The sequence below is a fragment of the Ricinus communis genome, chromosome 1 (assembly GCF_019578655.1).
Source record: "Ricinus communis isolate WT05 ecotype wild-type chromosome 1, ASM1957865v1, whole genome shotgun sequence".
Lineage (NCBI taxonomy): Eukaryota > Viridiplantae > Streptophyta > Magnoliopsida > Malpighiales > Euphorbiaceae > Ricinus > Ricinus communis.
This window is the reverse complement of record NC_063256.1, coordinates 7321005-7340985: the sequence shown is the minus strand read 5'-3', so window position 1 is coordinate 7340985 and position 19981 is coordinate 7321005. Positions and strand designations below refer to the sequence as shown.

The 19981-nt window shown below is 31.0% G+C and overlaps 3 protein-coding genes across 13 annotated transcripts; all 3 read left to right on the top strand.

The window, feature by feature from the left end:
* Positions 1–3398: 3398 nt before the first annotated feature.
* Positions 3399–7538, top strand: LOC8287175 (E3 ubiquitin-protein ligase MIEL1). 8 transcript variants are annotated; one of them, XR_003079329.2, is made up of 14 exons: positions 3399–3781; positions 3900–3987; positions 4098–4154; positions 4272–4304; positions 4549–4626; positions 4748–4791; positions 4885–4925; positions 5107–5189; positions 5270–5361; positions 5461–5530; positions 5781–5848; positions 6472–6510; positions 6597–6929; positions 7171–7310. XR_003079329.2 is itself a non-coding variant. In XM_002520631.4 (13 exons), exons 1-13 carry the CDS (start codon positions 3705–3707, stop codon positions 7295–7297), a joined length of 897 nt encoding a protein of 298 aa, XP_002520677.2. In that variant the 5' UTR covers positions 3417–3704; the 3' UTR covers positions 7298–7538. The 8 variants fall into 8 exon arrangements, 2 of the variants coding, with proteins under 2 accessions (XP_002520677.2, XP_015575695.1); XR_007216295.1 differs by having other exon boundaries at positions 3401–3781; positions 6592–6929; XR_003079330.2 differs by having other exon boundaries at positions 3404–3781; positions 6678–6929.
* Positions 7539–9451: 1913 nt separating this feature from the next.
* On the top strand, positions 9452–13253 carry LOC8287176 (zinc finger protein CONSTANS-LIKE 13). 4 transcript variants are annotated; one of them, XM_015720135.3, is made up of 5 exons: positions 9452–10284; positions 10709–10918; positions 12016–12302; positions 12492–12589; positions 13054–13253. In XM_015720135.3, the coding sequence occupies exons 1-4, from the start codon at positions 9685–9687 to the stop codon at positions 12580–12582; spliced, it is 1188 nt and encodes a 395-aa protein (XP_015575621.1). In that variant the 5' UTR covers positions 9452–9684; the 3' UTR covers positions 12583–12589; positions 13054–13253. The 4 variants fall into 4 exon arrangements, with proteins under 4 accessions (XP_015575621.1, XP_048231474.1, XP_015575620.1 ...); XM_015720134.3 differs by having other exon boundaries at positions 9453–10284; positions 12847–13253; XM_015720133.3 differs by having other exon boundaries at positions 9453–10284; positions 12844–13253.
* A 4227-nt stretch (positions 13254–17480) lies between these two features.
* On the top strand, positions 17481–19191 carry LOC8287177 (bidirectional sugar transporter N3). Its single transcript, XM_048370910.1, has 6 exons — positions 17481–17634; positions 17728–17764; positions 17859–18069; positions 18196–18357; positions 18478–18597; positions 18710–19191. The coding sequence occupies exons 1-6, from the start codon at positions 17589–17591 to the stop codon at positions 18989–18991; spliced, it is 858 nt and encodes a 285-aa protein (XP_048226867.1). The 5' UTR covers positions 17481–17588; the 3' UTR covers positions 18992–19191.
* Positions 19192–19981: the final 790 nt, after the last annotated feature.

Below are 19981 nucleotides of genomic sequence, written 5' to 3'. Positions count from 1 at the left end.
AAATTAAAGTAACAGAGGGTGGCTACACAATCTTATTCCTCAGAACAGATATTTCTGCGTATGCAAAGGCAAAGAGAAAGGGATATCTATCTCCATCATTATTACTCCAAAACACTATTAGCTTATAGAAATTATATAGTTTTTCTTTCTGTAACAAAAGAAGGGACCAGCTTGGGAACTAGATCCATCTCTAGTTTACAGAAATCATATAGCTTTAAAGAAAGCAGAAGAAAGGGTTTGTCTAGGGATGGAAACTGAAACATGTGCAGAGAATACACTTCCCTTTCTTAGAATCTAGATCTTATATCTTAATTCCTCCAAAAAAAAAAAAAAAAAAAGAAAAGGAGATCCCATCTCTTACTTTAATCTCTTTGTAACCACTATTCACATCATGGATGTCGCTATTTTTTATGGGCTGCATTCTTTCTGCTTTATGGGTATGGCCGAAGCAACAACACTACAAGACCACATACAAACTGGCATGATGGAGGCTTCAGTTGAAAAGGTTGCTATGGCCAAAGAATCAGGAACAACGAAAAATCTAGGTCAACAGCCATTTAAATCGTTATGGAATTCAATTCTTAAAAGTGAAAGGCCCCCTTTTTCGTACCCCAAACCAAATGCAGCTCATTTTATGAACATTGCAATTGTAAATGTATCATGTCTGGTAGTTTAAATAATTTTAACAAGGTGCTTTCTTGGCTTCCCTTTGTTTAAAACAAAATTATTGATTCTTAATTAGATTAAACTTTATTTTTAAAATTTTATAAGTAAAAATAATTATTTTTATGAAATTTAATGATTTACCAAAAAATTAATAAATTTGTGAAAAATTAAATTTGTTGTAATCGCAAAATATATTGCTAAATTACGAAAAATGATAATTTTTTTTATATTTTTTCACAAATTATACTAATTTTTCGTAAATATACTAGTTGCGAGAAAATGAATGATATTACGAAAAATTGATTATTTTTGCGAAATTTAATAATTTTTAAAAAGTTGAAAAATTTACAAAAATACTAAATTTTTCGTAATCACGAAATATATTGCTAAATTAGGAAAAATGACAATCATCTTCATATTTTTTTATAAATTACAGTGATTTTTATTAAGTGAAACTAGTTGCGAAAAAATGAATGATATTATGAAAAAATTAATAAATTTGTGAAAATATTAAATGTTCTCATAGTTGCAAAATTTATTGTTAAATTACAAAAAATGACAATCATTTTTATATATTTTTGTAAATTAAACTAATTTTTCATATATTTTAAGGGTGTATGAATTTTTAAAACTACCTTATATTACTTTGGCAAACTCCATTTTACTTGGAAACCTGTAATTACAGGTTACTAATTTTTTAAAAAAAAATTAAATAAATTGTTATTATGTTATTAGTGGATTGAAAATAAAGTAAGTAAGCATAGAATTCCCCTTTTAACAAATATGTGGATTTCCTTTTGTTCAGTAGGAGGGGCTGTTGTCAATTATAAATAATGGTTAGACAATGTAATTTTCAGGTCAGTAGAGGCAAATAAGGGAAAATAGAGTTTTTTAAAAATGAATAAAATGAAGATGAACGGTGATAGTGTGTGGATATTGTGATTTGTTTTTAATACTCTTTTTTAGGTGGATTTATATCCATAAGAAAAAACAACGGTTCAGATCAATCTTCAGTGATTATCTAAAAGCTAGTAATAAGAATTCAATGTAAAGTGTGATAACCGGATTCAATAGTGATTGAGACGTCGCAATTAGGGATGAAAGTTCGGACCGCCATTTTTTAGTATCCGAACCAATTGAATTTTAATCAGACAGTTTCAGATAACAATAAATAAATTTAATATTTTATTTTATTTTCCGTATCAATTTCAGATTGAGCCAACGTCTATAACATTATTTGAAATTGATTATGTTAAAATTAATTATTATTATATTATATTTTTACTATTCAATATATTATTTTAGATTTTATTAAATTTATGTTTATATTGTGTTAGTATATTCATCACTTAGATTTAATTAGTTTATATTTTTTATTTTTTATTTATAATAATATTAGTTAATGTATTTTAAAATTTAATTATGGAAAACGAGTTCGATAAATAGATATCTATATAATTATCTGAATATTTATATAAACAGGCAGAATACTCGCTATCCATTTAAATTTTCATAAATATATTTAATAATTATTTCATTTAAATAAATTTTAGACAGTATGAAGGTATTTTTATTTAGGTTTAGAATATGTTCGGTAACAAATATAACTTTTTAAATGAATTTGGGACGTATTCGGGTATGAATATTTTAATCAGATTTGAGTTTGGATATCTTTAAATGGACTATACGTTGCCATTCCTAACTACAACTAATAAGAGAGTGCATTTACATACAAGTGTTTTACACTTTTGGTGATTCTCTATTAATACTCTATATAATATGATAAAAGCTTCCAGATACAATTTTAATAAATAGGAATAAATTTCTTAGTAAAATCATAAAATTTTAAATTTTGTTTTAAGAAAATATTTTCTCTCTATCTAATAATATTTATATATATAACTTTTAAAAAATATATATTATGTTATATTTTGTTTTACTATAATATTATTTTGTCTCATTAATTTTGTTTGTATAATATAAAATATTTACTTATTTTATCTATAGTTTTTATCGATTAACTAACAAAATTAAGTATATTAAGTCTAAAGAAATTCTTTTATGATTCTAATTTCCATTAAATTATAATCTACTCGTAGTAATAAATTTTATTTAATCGCAAGTATATAATTGTAGAAAGATTTTATTATATTCTATTATTTAAGACTAATAAATATGTATTAATTAAATTTAATATATAATTTGAAACATATACTAAACTTATACAATAATTTACATAATAATTATTGAAAAGATTAATTTTTAATAGTTATTATCTAATTACCGACAGTAAGAATCCAATGTAAAAAAATAATAAAAAAATAATAAAAAAAAAAAACTAGCCATGAATAAGATGGAGCGGAACACGTGTGTTATAATCCAACACAAAAATTTAAATCCATTACAAAAGATAACAAAAATAATACAATTGCTTGAAGTTCATTCAACAAACAACAGCCCTTAGATATAGAATCAACAAAACTGATTTCCTTATTCTCAAGACAAAACGGATTACGAGCAGACCTTATTGACCTGTAATTTATTCAGGTGGGCAACTTTCCATCTTATTCCACAGCAACTCCCTTAAGCTGATACCATTAACAAAATTCAAATGAAGTTTAATGCTGAAGAAGCAAAGATAGAGGAAAATTGGGTGTCCACTTTTCTCATTAGATTTATTTTCATGAATAAATAATATAAAATTTAAAAAATATATATATATAATTTCTCTTTATTTAAATATAAATACTCAGAATGGATGTTATTTATCTAACAGCTCTTGTCCATTTGCTCGGATAAAATTCGCATTTATGAGTTGTTGTCTCAGACAAGTAAATAGGGCAAGCTTGCACGCCGACCTGATTATTTAATCGCTGATGCTCGTGTTCTTTAATAAATTCCCTATCCAATAAATAAAGAAATTAGGGAATCAGATAGGCCTGAACCAAGGTTCCAAGATTTTGTAAATTCGGGCCCATTATAGCCGAAGTTTAAATCAGGAAGCTCTCTTTTTTCACTACTCAAAAACAACACGAGCAATGGCAGATGCAGAGGCAGACATAACAAACACGGCGCCTCTTCCGTCAATACAAGATACTGGAAGACCTGAATACGGGTACCGTTTATCATGCACTCTTTACAGGCACTTGTATTGTGTTCCACAAGCTTCATTTTGAATTTCAATGGTTAGGTAATGGATTTTTAATTGTGTATTTTTTTTTTTTTGGTAATAGATGTGATCATTACCGTAGGAGATGCAAAATTCGAGCTCCGTGTTGTCAACAAATATTCTCCTGCCGCCATTGTCATAACGAGGCTACTGTAACTATTCCCTCTTGTTTTTATATAATAATCATATTGAGAAAGTTTAGTTTTGTTAATTCAAGACTTTCTTACTTTTTTTTCTTTTTATAATTATTTTTGTGCTACAGAATGCTATGAGCAAACCTAAAGATCGTCATGAAATTGTTAGGCATGATATTCAACAAGTATATTCTCGTTCTCTTACTGTCTTCTAAATTTCAATACATTACATGAGATTATTATTGTTATTGTTTGTTATTATTTTACTGCTCTAATTAGGGTGTATATGATTGACATTACAGGTTATTTGTTCACTTTGCAATTTTGAGCAGCAGGTCTGAATTTATATAATTATGTTAATTACTTTAAGCCTTAATCAATTCAAGTGAAATATTACTTTAAGTTAATGCTACATTTATGTTCTTTGTCAATCTTGTAAGTTGGAAACAAAAGTAAATGTCAAAGGTCGCATCCTTAGGCAAAATCACATATATAAGTAAATGATTAACACTTTGTCACACACTACTGGCCAATAAGAGACATTCTTCTTTTGAATTTATTTGTCTCTTGTATTTTCAGGTTGCTCAGGTTTGCACAAATTGTGGAGTCAAGATGGGTGAATACTTTTGTAATATATGCAAATTTTATGACGATGATGTAAGAAAATTTGATCTATTAATCATTTAGACGATTTGGATTTAAGTTTTTGAATATTGAGTAATGAGTATGTAATTTTTATTTAGTTCTAGTACTACTTGATTATTTGCATTTACTACAGACAACTAAAGGACAATTTCACTGCGAAGGATGTGGAATTTGTAGGTTAGCAACAATTCGTTCTTTTGTTTTGCCTTCATTTGAGGGCTTCTATATTGTATCTTAAATTTTTGATTTGATATGATTTATGATATTCAGAGTTGGCGGTCAAGACAAGTTTTTCCACTGTGAGAAGTGTGGTATGTAGTCTTACTATACTAGTTCTTTTAGCCGATGACAATATTTGATTTGCAATTATCTATTTTTTAATGGTTGAGATACTGAAGATGCCTCAATATGGTCTTGCATGTATACATGTTACTTTGTGGACTCCTGTACATTTTTTTCACTTTCTAATTAAATGAATTTTAACTGCTTTAGGTTCTTGCTATCAAGTGGAGCTGCGTAATAATCATTCATGTGTTGAGAATTCCATGAAGAATTGTTGCCCAGTCTGTTATGAGGTATGTAATTTGGTCATCTTCATTGTTAAAGCATGGGGCAGAATTCTATCTGTAACAACTAACCTTGTCTGTGTCAACAGTATCTTTTTGATTCAGTTAAAGGTGCAACAGTTATGAGGTGTGGACACACCATGCATGCAGATTGCTTTCAGGAGATGGCTAAACAAAATCAGTAAATTTCTAATTATTTTATAATGGCTTATCTTTTTGTCTAGCGTTGACAAGCCAACAAATTAAATGTTAAATATAATGTGTTTAATTCATCACCCAGGTACCGTTGTCCAATCTGCTCCAAGACTGTACTGGAAATGGGACGCTATTGGAGAATGCTAGACCAGGAGGTATGATAAAGTTGTTCCCTTTTAAGCATAAGCGTTCAGTGCAAATTTGAAATTCAAGTGTAAACTTTTATCAAATCATTGATAATATGCTTGGATTGTAGTAGTTTCAATGTTCATGCATTTTTATTTTTATAATTAAACATTTAGCGACAATCTCTTACAGATATCTGTGGCATATGTATACTTCTCTGTTATGTATTATGCCAAAAGCTTTGAGTTTTTTTGATGGGAGATTGTCTTCTCATATCAGACACTCCAAAATTTTAATAGTGATGTGGAATCTGTTGGTTTAGTGGAAGACCAGACTGTATCAACTGGGTATGCTTTTTTTCTTTTTACATCAATTGCGCATGTGTATTTTTTTGTTGAGTTTATTTGAATGGGTCAAGTTAAAGCAGTGTTTAGATAGGCAATTGATGACATTGCAATGCAGACGGTCGTCTAGAATGTACAAATAAGACTGATGCTTAATTACTATTCAAACTTGCTTCAATTTCTCAACAAAGCCTTTGCTGTGATAGGAGTTTGTGCATGTCTTGATTTATCTTATGTGGAGCTTGGGATTATTAGGCTCTCGTTGTGTATGTTTTGGTGTTAAGACTCCATAAATTTTTTATTTTGATGGAGATTTAAACTTGAGCTGCCAAGCTTGAATCTATAGTGACTAATATTGAGGATTCTTAAGTTGACCAGTGAAGACTCAAGCATCTAGCAAATTCCTTTTCAGCCAAGTCTATTTAACCAGTTTTAGGAGTCTATATATTTCAGTTATAACAATGATTAGCATGCATGCTTTTCGAGTATGATGACGGTTGCAAAGCTGATGCTACTGATTTTGTACAATTTGTGAATTTCAGTTTGTTCTGTAGGTTCTTCAAATTTGCGAGTTTCATATATGAATTGGAAATTCTACAATAACATTGTGAATCTTTTTTATATAGATCGAAGCTGTTCAAATGCCCAGAGAATACCGTTATGAGGTAGTTTCTTCTTTCATATTTATATTTTTTTGTTCAATTGTTAGAAACATGCAATGAACATCTCTCTCTATTATCCATCAGCACAGTTCTCAAGTTTCTTGTTTATTTTCCGCGGGATCCTACTGCCCTCGAAAGCTCTTTAAACAAGTTATTCTTTTTGTAAGAAGGAAAAAGAAAAGAAGATGCCATACTATAAATACAAATTGACTCGCTCCTCGCTTAACTCTAGAGTGGAACCTTCTCAATTGAGCATGTTTCTCCATCAATAAGCCCTAAAATAGAGAATCAGGCTGCATTGTCTGTAGAAAATTGGAAAGCACATTACAAATCCTGGTTGTGAGAAGTTGCCTACTTGGCTGCAGAAGATACATTCCCTCGAGTGATTATTCTGATGGTTTTTGTGATTTGCAATGGGTGCGGTGAGATTTGTTCTTGTACCATGTCATGGATTTGGATCTCTCTTACATTCGACGTTACCCCTCTTTCTTTGAAAAGTGAAATCTTGTCTTGGGCATTATTTTATAAAGACGGAGGGATCTTGTCCCATGCTTCTGATCTCTCTGGTCCGAAACATTCGCAAACATCATACTCTGCTCGTAAATTTTCAATCATTTTGTGCAGCAAACAAATTACTTAGAAGCAGCTTTTGATATTTTGCAGGTCCCAATTTTATGCAATGACTGCAATGAGACCAGCAAAGTTGCATTTCACGTTATTGGGCTTAAGTGCAGTCACTGCGAATCCTATAACACGCGAAGGATTTCAACACCAGCTGGTCAATGAGTGAGTTGTTTAAACAATCAGCCACATACGTTTGAGGTTCTGTAAACTGCTAACCTTGCAGTGAGCTTAGTTTAGTTTTGTTTTGCCAAATTTTCTTTGGGATAAATACTATTTACCCCCCATATTTGTCATATTGTCCTAGTTCTATCCCCTGATATTTCAAATATAAATTAAAATTGCAATCCTCTTGTATTTTTCGTCACCCAACTGTTACTTTAAAGGAAATGACAAAATTATCCTTCTTATTTTTTCTCCTGTCTCTTTTATTTTCTTTACCATTAAACACTTTTTAAAAGAGAAATTAATAAATTAACAAGCATATCCATTGCCAATCACCATCTCTATCACCAACTTCGATAAACGTACACCTCTGCCTACACCATCAGGAATGCCATCATCTCCGTCAAACGCAATCAAAAGTTTCTTTCTCCCTGTACGTATGTGCACAATCACTTTTAGGTGTTGGGAAAATGAACCGCCAAAATCAACTTTTTGAAAGCTCAACAACTCATCAGAAATCACATTCCTAAATGAACCTCCAAGCATAATAACCGTTTTAGTTTTATATTATTAAAAGAAACAAGACATGGATGATTACCCAAATCGCCAAACTCATTAGCTAGGCCCATTTAAGAAAACAGCATTTTATTTTCCTTCATAAATAATAGAAGGCATTGTCTTCTTAAATAATTATCGGTTTATAATCATAAGTTTCTTGGCCACCATCCAAACGACAGAGGCTAGTGGTTCAACGATCTTCGGCCATTAGAAAAGAAAGAGAATAGAAGAGAAAGAAGATGGCAACGGGATGTTGGAGAGATTTTCATTTTCTTTAAAGAAACTTGAAAAGGAAAGAAAAGATCATGCGATGCTGAGTGTTTAAATAAAGGGGTTTCTTTAGTCAGTAACTTAAGAAAGAGAGCATAAGAGAGAGAGAGAGAGAGAGAGAGAGAGAGAGAGAGAGAGAGAGATTTTAAGTCAAATAGGAGAGGGTTTTTCTGTAAGAGTTAGATTTGTCATTTCAATTTAGATTAGAAAATTTAATAGGAGGAGATTATAGTATAATATAGTAAGACAGAAAAGGGGCTTCTAATAATATTGTTTAAATGTTTGGGAAAGACTAATAAAATGCCAAACCTCATGGAGCAAATAGCAGTTATCCCAATTTCTTTCTGTAATCATATAACATTAATAGCCTCTAATCGGAAAAAAGAAAAGAAAAGAAAGGGCCACCATTCCCTTAATTTGTTTGTGTCGGAAATGCCAAATAATTGCTTTGCCGTTTTCCTTACATTTGTTTTTTCATTATCTGAGTAAACAGGGTAGGCGGAAGGCTCCATGCATTTCTCACACAACACTCGCATGAAAAGAAAGTGGGTTTAGATAGACTTTAGGGAGCAAGTCATGGGAATTGAATTGTCAACTTTGCCAAATTACATACTCTTGTGATTTTATCCACACATGTGATTTTGAGCTATCTTCAAATTAGGATTTGAATTGTAATAAAAAAAAAAAAAAAAAAAAAAAAAGGGCAGTGCATGACAAATATTTGCGTCTCTTGTTTCCAGCGAAATCTTTTAGTAAAAGCGATTGTGATCTAAGAATGTGGAAGAGGAGCGGTTGACAATAAAATCTTTCATGAATCTCTCCTTTTACAGGTCCTTTTCGTTGGTCTACGCTGCCCGGTTGTTGGCTGTGTCATTAATATATACTAACATCTCAATTCAATTAGTCCTGTCCTAATTCAACTTTTTTACTAATTCGTACAGCCATATTCTGCCATACTTGCACTAATATGTTACTCTCTAAAAAAGAAAAAAAGGTTACTCTCTTTTTAATTTTAAAAGTAAACAGTTTGTATGAATGGACTGATATTTGCTTTGATTTGAGATAATTGTTGAAGACGAGAGGGTACAATTTTATAGGAGATGGTTGGGGTGAAACAAGGACGTTTGAGCAGAGTGGCAGTACAAAATTCAACAACCTTGGGGGCCTGACTCTCGGCCGAGACTTCAATTCGCTATGATGTTCTTTTATTGGTTGAATTTGCTATAATCTATCCCATTTTATTATTACAGAAAAGAATACAGCCAAAAAGCGTACGGAAATGCAAAAAGAAACAAAGAAAAATATCAGGAAATTGATTTTCAAGATACATCTTGCACAACAAGAAATGATAAGATGTTTTTCTCATCTACTCTTTTCTCTCTGTACAGTCTCTATCCATTCATTAGAATAGCAATAGCCCCATTTTAAGGCTATTGTGCCTTTCTTTTATTAATCTCTCTCCTCTCTCCTCTCTCTCTCTCTCTCTCTTTCTCTCTTTCTGTTTTAATTTAAACCGAACAGGCCGACGTAACATAGCTTTCCACAGATTAGTTTTGAAGGTTGATGAGTGATTTTGGTAGAACCCCAGATGAGCAGCAAACCATGATGACTCAACAGCACCACCAACAGGAACGACTCTGTGATTACTGTAATGACACTACAGCTCTTCTTTATTGCAGAGCTGACTCTGCTAAGCTTTGCATCTCATGTGACCGTGAAGTTCACTCTACAAATCAGCTTTTCTCTAAGCACACTCGCTCTTTGTTATGTGATTCTTGTGATGCGTCCCCTGCTTCTATCTTTTGCGAGACAGAGCACTCTGTTTTTTGCCAAAATTGTGACTGGGAAAAGCACAATCTTTCTTTGTCTTCTGTGCATAACCGTAGGCCGATTGAAGGGTTTAGTGGTTTTCCTTCAGTGAGCGAGCTGGTCAGTATTTTGGGATTTGAAGATCTTGGTGATAAGAAGGATAAGAAAGCTTTGCTTTTTAATGAAGGCGATAATGGGTTGGCCAGTTCTGGGCCTGATGGGTCGGGTTTTGAAGATGGGTATTCGGATTTGTTGATTTGGGAAACTCCTGCTGTTGTTAGCATTGATGATTTGATAGTCTCAAGTGATTCAGGTCCAAATTTCCCGGCTTTAGGCGTGCCTCCATTGCCAAAGGCAAGTTAGTTTTAGCTTCTTTTTGTTGTTTTTTCGGTCTTGGATTTTATGCTTTCTTTTCCCCTCCTTTTGCATTTTAAATTTGATCATTAGTTGTGTTCCGGTTCAGCTTATTTTATTTTAGTTGTAAATCTCAAGTAACAAAGCGTCTAGTTTGCTTGTGCTTGTCTTGTTCAGTTTATCTTAGATATAAAATACTGAGTTGGTTCATTTCAACTTGAAATAACTGAATTCTAACTATTATAGTCTTTCCAACCATGAAAATCAAATTTAATTGAAAGAAGTTGTTGCATATTTAGACTTTTCGAACACTGTTTAAAAGAGAAGTTCAAAGCCTGTCAAGTGTACTTGAGCCTGATGTGTCGAATTGGCCTGCGACTATTGTGATTTTTTGACTTTATCCGGGACATCATCCTTGCATCAGAATCGTAATGCTGTATGCGGGCAACACAAAGAAGAAATACTTCGTCAGCTCCGTGAACTAGCAGGGTTGGAGCCTGACCCAAATTGCCACAATCCAGAGACTGAACCTACCTATGTCTTCCAGTCAGCTGCTGGAGAAAATATGCAAACGAGGATGACGCATAAGTGTTGTGAACCTGTTGCTCGGCCAATCTCATCACCTTCTTATGAGGTAATGCTTATATTCTTTCTATTTTGACTAAATTGAACTCCTATATCTCCTGTGTTGCATCTTTTGATGTAATAACAATTGTGCATGTAAATGCATGATATGATTTCTAACTCAAACTGTATGCCGTGTCATTTTTATCTGGTTTTGAACGTATATGATCAAAGAAATTGGAAAGAGGAATGTGTTTCGGAAGTTTTACTTGATTAAATGAGAGAATTTCAATAGAACAGTGCAATGATTACATGAGGGTTGCTGCTTATGGGGAGAGCAATGCTCGTAGTGTCGGTGCATGGTAGGTAAGACACTCTAAGAGTAAATATGATGTTCAGGGTTGCGAGTTTGTGATTATTAGCAGGTCCGCATATAGTGCCACACCCTTGTGCACCTCACACTGTTATTCTCCATCTAGCCTCAACATGACTTGCGCTTTAATTAAAAAAATACATTTGTGTCATTTGCCAAAAATGACTTTCATTAGTAGAGGACTTAATCACTTTTCCATGAGTTGTACCAGACTTTCAGTATAGAAATGTTGTATTTTGTGGAATTTATTTTAGTACAAGTTTGCATCTCACATTGTAGAAACAGCCAAAAGAAGCATCTTTTACTTATACCATCCGATCAATATGAAAGCTGCTATAATTAGGGTGATTGATAATGCAGTCATTTATTCTCTTGAAACTGGTTGTTAGAGATTATGGAAAAAGGTTATAAAGAAGCTTCCATATAGTATATAAATGTTAAGATCACCTTAGTCCCATCAGGTAACAAACACTGGCTCTACTAAGTAGCCCATGTACTCCAATCACTTCAACCGGATCATCAAATTGTGTGCTGTTTCAACTTATCCTTGGTAATTTCCTGGGTTATGAATAGGTATCCACACAACCTTCTGTTCATTTCATGTTAAAGCAGGTTCTTATTTAACCAAGGTATCCGGTCTGCATTGTAATTGGTTTTAGTTGATTGCTTATTTTTATATTTGCAATTCAGTGGCTCGTTCAGCAAGAAGCTACTTCTGTTCTTGTTTCTTTCAGTTAGCTGCCATGATTGAGAATATTCTGTAATTGGAAATAATCGATATTCTCTTTCTGCAGGAAAATATATTTAACTGGTTGAGTGATAATGGTGAGGCTGGGAATCAAGTTTCTGTTCCTTGTACATTACCAAGAAGCCACTTGGAAGAAAGTCCTGTTGTTCCTGACAAGCAGTCCAATATTGATGGCAGTGCAAGTTATGCCAATGGCAGTCATGAAGGGGAACCACAATATCCTGCCTCTACAGGATTGATATCAGTTTTCCCAAAAGTTGTATCTCATGACATAAACAGCCAGGAGAGGGACTCTGCAATCTCACGGTACAAGGAGAAGAGGAAAACAAGAAGGTAGTGCTCAAAATTTGCTCTAGAAATAAGTTTACTCTCCAAATTGAAATTGCTTTCTTTTATCATTCACTGATAGTGCTGATATAAAGCCTGACTCAAACAGGAAGCATTAATGTGGCATATGTGAAGTTGTAGTCTCTGCACATGTGATATGAACTAACATTTCTTTTCTAAAAAAATAAAAAATAGGTACGATAAGCACATTAGATATGAATCAAGGAAGGCTCGAGCAGAAAGCAGAACGAGAATTAGAGGGCGCTTTGCAAAGATGGATCGCTGAAATAGTGGTAAGCAATATTTATTATACTGCTGCTTTATGTGATATGGATTGCTTTATTTGCATTGGATGGCGCTCGTAGGCCACACAAATACATCAATATATTGTTGGTTCATTTGCAGACATTGAATTTTGGTATGCTATTTGCATTAACTTGGTCATAGCAGAATGGATTTGCATTAGTAACATATATTTTGCTGTTAGCATAGTGCTGTGACCTTTTCATGCCTGATATACGCAATCTCTTTCGTCTGTTAAACACAGCAGATTTCTCGAGTATGGGGGTAAATTAAGGTAGAAAACAGCATGCTGGATATTTTGCTAGGATGAATGGCTGGCATTCTGCCATGCAGCTACGACCTTAGATGATGTGATTGTTAGCTTACAATTATACAGTATTTTGTGTACTATTATTTGTTTAATAATCCTAGTTGAAGTGAAACTAAATCTTCAACTTCAAATATTTTCTTACAGTAATATTAAATCAGAGATGTCAAAATCGGCAGATTTCATGTATGAAAGAGCTAGGCTTTGTTTCTATGTATCAGAAAATTGTCAGTGTGTATGTGTCAGTAGCATAGCTTGTATATATGTTAAAGAAACATCAATACTTGTGTTCCTGTAACTAAAATGTGAACATTTTATTTCTTGAAATTTTTTTATTAGTTCAGGTATATACTCTTATCCATGTACTAAACCGATAGAAGATTAAATAATAGAGTATATATCGATGATCCAACATCAAAGTGTGTAAAACATTTATATATTTACCGAAAAACTATCCTTATTTTTTAGAGAAAATTCTAGTCTTTTGGATGCTTGAATTTGAAATAGAAAACAAGAAGGAAAACAATATCACTTGGTTGACAAGTAGAAAGCAAGCATTTATTCATAGATTTGCTGTTATTTATGATAAAAACATTGTTATGAGCAATATTTTTGAGGTTATTTATAATAATAATCCATTGATTCAGCAAGTATGTATATATCAGCTATTGAAATACCATATCGTCTTTTATATATTAGTAGAATATCTCATGCACCTACGAATGATGTCATGGGCATGTAAATCAATGAATTAATAATATGGTATTTAATTAAGCAAACATTAGGTTAAAGAACAACCTAACACATCCTAAAAGTGGAAGTACCCACTGCCATAAAATTAACAAATGGAAACATGCATCTTCTTCCAAAATAATGTTTTTCTTTTGCCTGAGCTGAACCGTGTAAATAATAATTACCTAAAACTATATTTATACGTCCTCCACAAGCCATTTATAGTTGTATTACTAAATTATTGGAATTTTTTTAAAAATATTCTAAAATTAATAATATTATTATTCTTATTGTATAAATTTATTTTCTAAAAATACTATTTTTTTAATTTATAATATTATTATTATTTTTCAGTTATTTATTCAAAGAAATACAAAAAGAAAATCGTATTTTTAATATTTTAACAAAGTAAAAATAAAAGATATTATAAATTTGATTAAAAACAATTAAAAAAAAGATATGAATATTTTTGATATTTTCCTAAATTATTTGGTGGGTTGTATTCATATATATAACCTCCACCGCCAATAAAATCAAAGGTAATGTATTGTACGTAATTTGTTGCCACTGAATTAACTAAGACGGATCCCCAGTTGAACTATTGAAGTTAATTTTAATTGACGTACACGATATGTGTTCATGTCCATCAAAGAGAAGCTAAGCACAAGGCTCCAAGAACAGCTGTTGCAAACTCTGACTAAACAACAAGAAGGAAAAGTTTTTGCAAATGTGCTTTCTAACGTTCTAAATGAGTAGCAGCTAGGGTTTCCTGTAAGAGAAAACAAGAAGAAACCAAAGAAAGGAAATACAGATAGAAGCATCGCATTAAAATATATGAAAGAAATATGTGTAAGATTCAATGCAAGAAGAAGGGTTACACTGTATTCCTATAACAGAAAGATTAATGCAAATTAAAGTTTTGGAGAGAAAAGCCCTTAAATGGGTGATTGCTGATATCATTTCTTTTGCATTCTTGCTGATCAACAATTCTGTCCCAAGTGATGATTTGGAAAGTATATCCCTCCTCCCCAACTATATATCAAATCTGCTGATTACACAAATATGACATTTTTTTAGTATGAATTATACTTATAATAACTGACTTGCTAAAACTAAAATAGTTGAATTTCAACATTTCTTTTAAATACCTAAATTTTTTTTAATAAAATTTCAAATTAATTCTTATTCAGTTTTTTGAAATTTATAAGTGGATACAATTTGTAATAAAAAATATTAAAATTTATATTTATAATTAAATTATTACTGAGATTTACTTTTAATAATATCGGTGAATTTTTCTAATATTATATTTTTAAGGTGAATTACAATGCAGTTATTACATTTTATGATTTGCAACAAAAATATATTAAGATTTTAATTTATAACTAAATAATTACTAATAATTTTAATAAAATAATGCTATACAACCCATCAATATTTGTCTCAACTATTTTCTATATGATGTAATATATAATATATTTACTAAGCTCTCTTAATATTTTAAAATTAAAAGGTAATTTTATAAAAATATTATATCTCATCAGGTAGATAAGAGTCGGAATAAATACTAATAGGATGTTTAGCATTATTCATTTTAGTAACATTAATAAATTTCTTTATTTAGATGATGTGGGATTTCAAAATAAGTATTCTAAGAGTTTTTTTAACTGCACGCCAAAGAGAGTAAATAAAATATGGCAATTTTGCCCCGTCTCCTTCAATTATTGCTTAATTAAAGTTAAAAGACACTTGTCTTTTTATTGTACCTCAAATCAGCTAATTTTTAAATTTAAATTTTGCTGGTCACTGCTATTTTTTCTAAATTTTAAAATTTTATTAATACAATAATATAATATAAAAATTATTTTAAAAATATCTATTAATTAATTTTAATATTATATAAATTAATACTATCAATAAAAATAATATTATTATTTCAAAAATTAAAAATTTATTATATAATAAAAAATTAATTTATTATTAAATATAATAATAATAATATAATTTAAGATATTATTTTTAAAATTAAAATTATTATATAATTAAAAATTAATTTATTAATTAATAAAATATTAAAATATAATTAATATATTATTTTTAAGATAAAATTAATATTATTATCTGATTATAAAATTATTATAATATTAAAATATAACTAATATATTACTTTTAAAATTATAGTTAGTATATAATTAAAAATATAATTTATAATTAATAAATTAAAAAATTTATAAAATTACATATAACTTAAATTTAATATATCAAATATATATATATATATAGGAACTGAGATGAAATTATTTTAGCTATTTATTTGACAAAAGAAAGAAATGTTAAAGGGTAGGATGTCCTATAAATAGACGAAATTACCCCCCTTGATTGGAGGAGGAGTTCAAAATGTAACCGCCAGTGGGGTCTTTCTAAATTGTGATCTCACGTGCAACAACCAAGTTTAAACACAGCATTTCAATTTACCCTTTTAGATTCATTCCATCATAACCTCGCTTTTGTCCTTTTTTATGTATCAATCATTTGCTTCACGTCAGCAAATGGCTCAACCCTCAAGCCCCAAGCTACTCTCTATTTCCCGCCACTAAATGGGCTTTGCTTTCCTTTCCTATAAATTACTATAAAAATATAATAATTTTCTAGTAATATGTCCAGAATTAGTATAAATCTTATATACTCACTTATTATATTTTTCTTATTCTTATTTTATTAATAATATTTTTATTCGTAATAAATAAGAATAAAGCTAAAAGAAACTATTAATATCTTATTAATTTTTTTAAATGTCAAATAATTTGAAACAAGATAAAGCGATATTTATTTTAAAAATCATGGGAATTGCATCTCCATATATAAATTTTTTATAGTGTTTAATTGAAATTATAAAATTTTTTATTTACGAATGTAAAATTTATATATTTTAAATAGAATGAGAGCTAATTTATTATTTTATATAATCAAATTTATAAAGAATTATTTATTATTAAATTAAATTTTAACAATGTCAGTAGAATTTTTCTAAATGAGATTTATATTAATAAATTAGTATATTTTATAATATCAAAATATTTTTTTAATTTTATATTTTTTTTAAATAAAATAATTTTTTTTTTATAAATTTGGAGGTTAGAATGTTTTCCATATTATATATAATGTGAGAGTTTATAATTGTATGGTAGGTAATGGGTTCATTGGGCATTTAATACATAATAAAAGAAAAAGAAAAAGTTTCAAAATAGTTATACATTTAAGAAGAGTGTCACTTTTCTAAACATAAAACATTTAAAAAGTGCATATCGCTCTTGAATACGAGAAGATTGGGCGGTAATATACCAGCAGGAATAGCCAGATAAAATAATGACCTCAAACGAACACACGCATCGATCAAGGAATTCATCGCTCAATAGATCTCTTTGCAATTCATATTTTCTTGGACAATGGGAACTTTTCTCAGGAAACAAACGAAACGTCACAGTTACTTTACACGACATATATACGTTAAGCTAATGCTAGCTGGCAATAGTCCATTGAGCAGCAAACTACCAAAGGAAAAACAAACAACGGGCCTTGAAGGCCCATTTACCATGATGGCATCAGATACATCATCTAAAGCTTAAAGCGAACAGGGAAGCTCAAAAGCTGGGAGTAGATGACGACCAAAAAGGGAAATAAAAGATGGCAAAACTCAAAAACGCACATCTAGTATTAGGTTTCTTGAGCTTACAAAATATCCGGGAACGGTTTGTTCTTTAGCTTAATGGAAAGAGTGTCTAAAATGAGTAGTTTCCTAGTCACCTCCTTCCCTTTATAGCCATATTTAAGGGTGTGAATTTCTTGGAATCAACATTCATACAAGTTAAGCTCTTCTTGCTTGGTGATCTCGATAGCATAATCAAGTATCAGATCACCTTACAAACAACTTTTTTTTCATATTTTCAGGAATGGCACTAAATGATCCTCGCTTCATTCTTGCCTTTGGTATTCTTGGTAAATCTCTCTTTCTTTCTTTCCCGATTCCAAGTGCATGTTGGACAGATTTCTAATGCTTTCATTTCATCTATATATGTGTTGCATTTTCAGGTAATATCGTGTCCTTCCTCGTATATTTGGCTCCATTGTAAGTTAACTCTCTGTTTCTCCCCCTCTCTTTATATGCACTCATCATCGGTTGCATTCGATTTACTCGTTAGTTTATTTGCTTTTGTTTTCAGGCCAACCTTTTGGAGGATTGTCAAGAAAAAATCAACAGAAGGATTCCAGTCCATTCCGTATTCGGTAGCACTGTTTAGTGCCATGTTAACTCTCTATTATGCCACTCTCAAGGAAAATGCAATTCTGCTCCTTACCATAAACTCCATTGGCTGCCTCATTGAAGGCATTTATCTAACAATATATATGATCTATGCAACACAGACCTCCAGGGTACGTAAATATATACCTATTACTTTCCATCCATATATTTCTCTTTCTTCTCTTCTATTACATGTATTTCTTTTATAATCCACCATTTAAAATCTGACATATATATATTATTGTTCCATTTGGCAGAAATTCACCTTCAAACTGCTTATCCTTTTCAACTTGGGGACATATCTGTTAATCGTAATGTTGGCATCCGAATTGACACATGGCACTCTTAGGGTACAAGTTGTTGGGTGGATTTGCGCCGTCTTCTCTGTCTGTGTCTTCGCTGCTCCTCTTAGTATCATGGTATGAAATAATATGCCTTCTGCTAATTTTAAATACTTGAACGATTAATGACCAACTTTTGAATGAGCAATGTGCTAATTTCTAATAAATTGCTGTACACATGTTCGTTCTTGATCTCAGAGGCTTGTTATTAAAACAAAGAGTGTGGAGTACATGCCATTCTCACTGTCATTCTTCTTGACTCTCTGTGCTATATCCTGGTTGGGATATGGCCTTGCTGTGAATGATTACTTTATCGCAGTAAGTCTTTAATTAACCCTAATATATGCTGTATATATATATATATTAGCATTACTATTCTCTTTTCTCTACTTAATAATATCCCCACTTATTTTTTCGTTTCCCTGTTCAGTCACCAAACATCCTAGGATTCTTGTTTGGTATAGTTCAGATGGTACTGTACATGATCTACAAGAACAAAAAGAATGAGATCTTGCCTACCAGCACCTCACAAGAACTAGCAGTAAGTAAACCTGAAACGAGCCAAGATCGTGAGAACTCTAATTCCAGCAGCTTAAATCAGCAAGATCTTGAAGCAGCAAAGGATGACAGAAGAGAAAACAACAAAGCAGTACCAGAAGAAGCAAGTGAACGCAATGGGTATCGTGCGACTTGTTTCGGGATTTCTTTTTAACCTGATGATGATGATGACACGGAGTCTGCTTCCAAGCAGATTATATATGTTGATCTACAATTAGTTACTCTTCCATTTGGTTTTTTCCTTCGTATAGCGAAGTTATAGGGGAATACGTTTTGTGGGAGCTTTTGTCAATAATTTATACAAATCCATAAGCAATAAAATTTCACACCAGAGACGCATTGTTTCTTCCAGCAGACTAAATCTTCCAATTTATGATTACAACTCAAACTTTAGATTCAAATTGATTGATTAATAATTACGATGCGGAACAAGACGAGAAAAGTTGAATAAAAAGTGCCTCTCTTTTTTGCACTCTTAGTGTTATTTTAGCCAAAATTGCAAAATGCTGCCTTAATTACTGTACTCTAATTTCTTGCAAATCTTTGTAGTACAATGTATGTACATGTTTAACGCCTTTAAGGGTCCCATTGATTTAAAATTTGTTACAAGACCCATTAGTTATAAAAAAAGTTTGCGCAATTTAATCCTGGTAAACTCTTTTAGTTTTGGCAAAAACTACTCTTATTTCATAAGTTTGTGACAATTCTGGCCAATTTAAGATTAGTCAAGATTTCTTACGAAGAAAAGAAAGACCACTCAAAATTGAACTACTTAATGCATGCCTATTTTACATACTACATCATTCAGTTTTGTTCCTGATATTTTTATTATATATCAGATTATTCGATTTTGACTATAGTCAAAAATTAGCTAGAAGTACCATAAAATAATAAAATTGGACTAGTTTTTCCAAAATAAGAGTATTAAAACATGCAAATTTATTTTTTCATTTTTTACTTTTTACTTTTATTAACTATTTCGCCTTACGTTTATAAGGGGGAAAACAATTGTAGAAGGAAAAAGGAAGAAAAGCAAACGCAGGCTACAACGATGTGGCAGAATATTTATCGTTTTTTTTATTTTGAAGATTCTTTTATCACGAAATCCAAATGTGTAAATGAAACTAATTAATTTATTATTCAC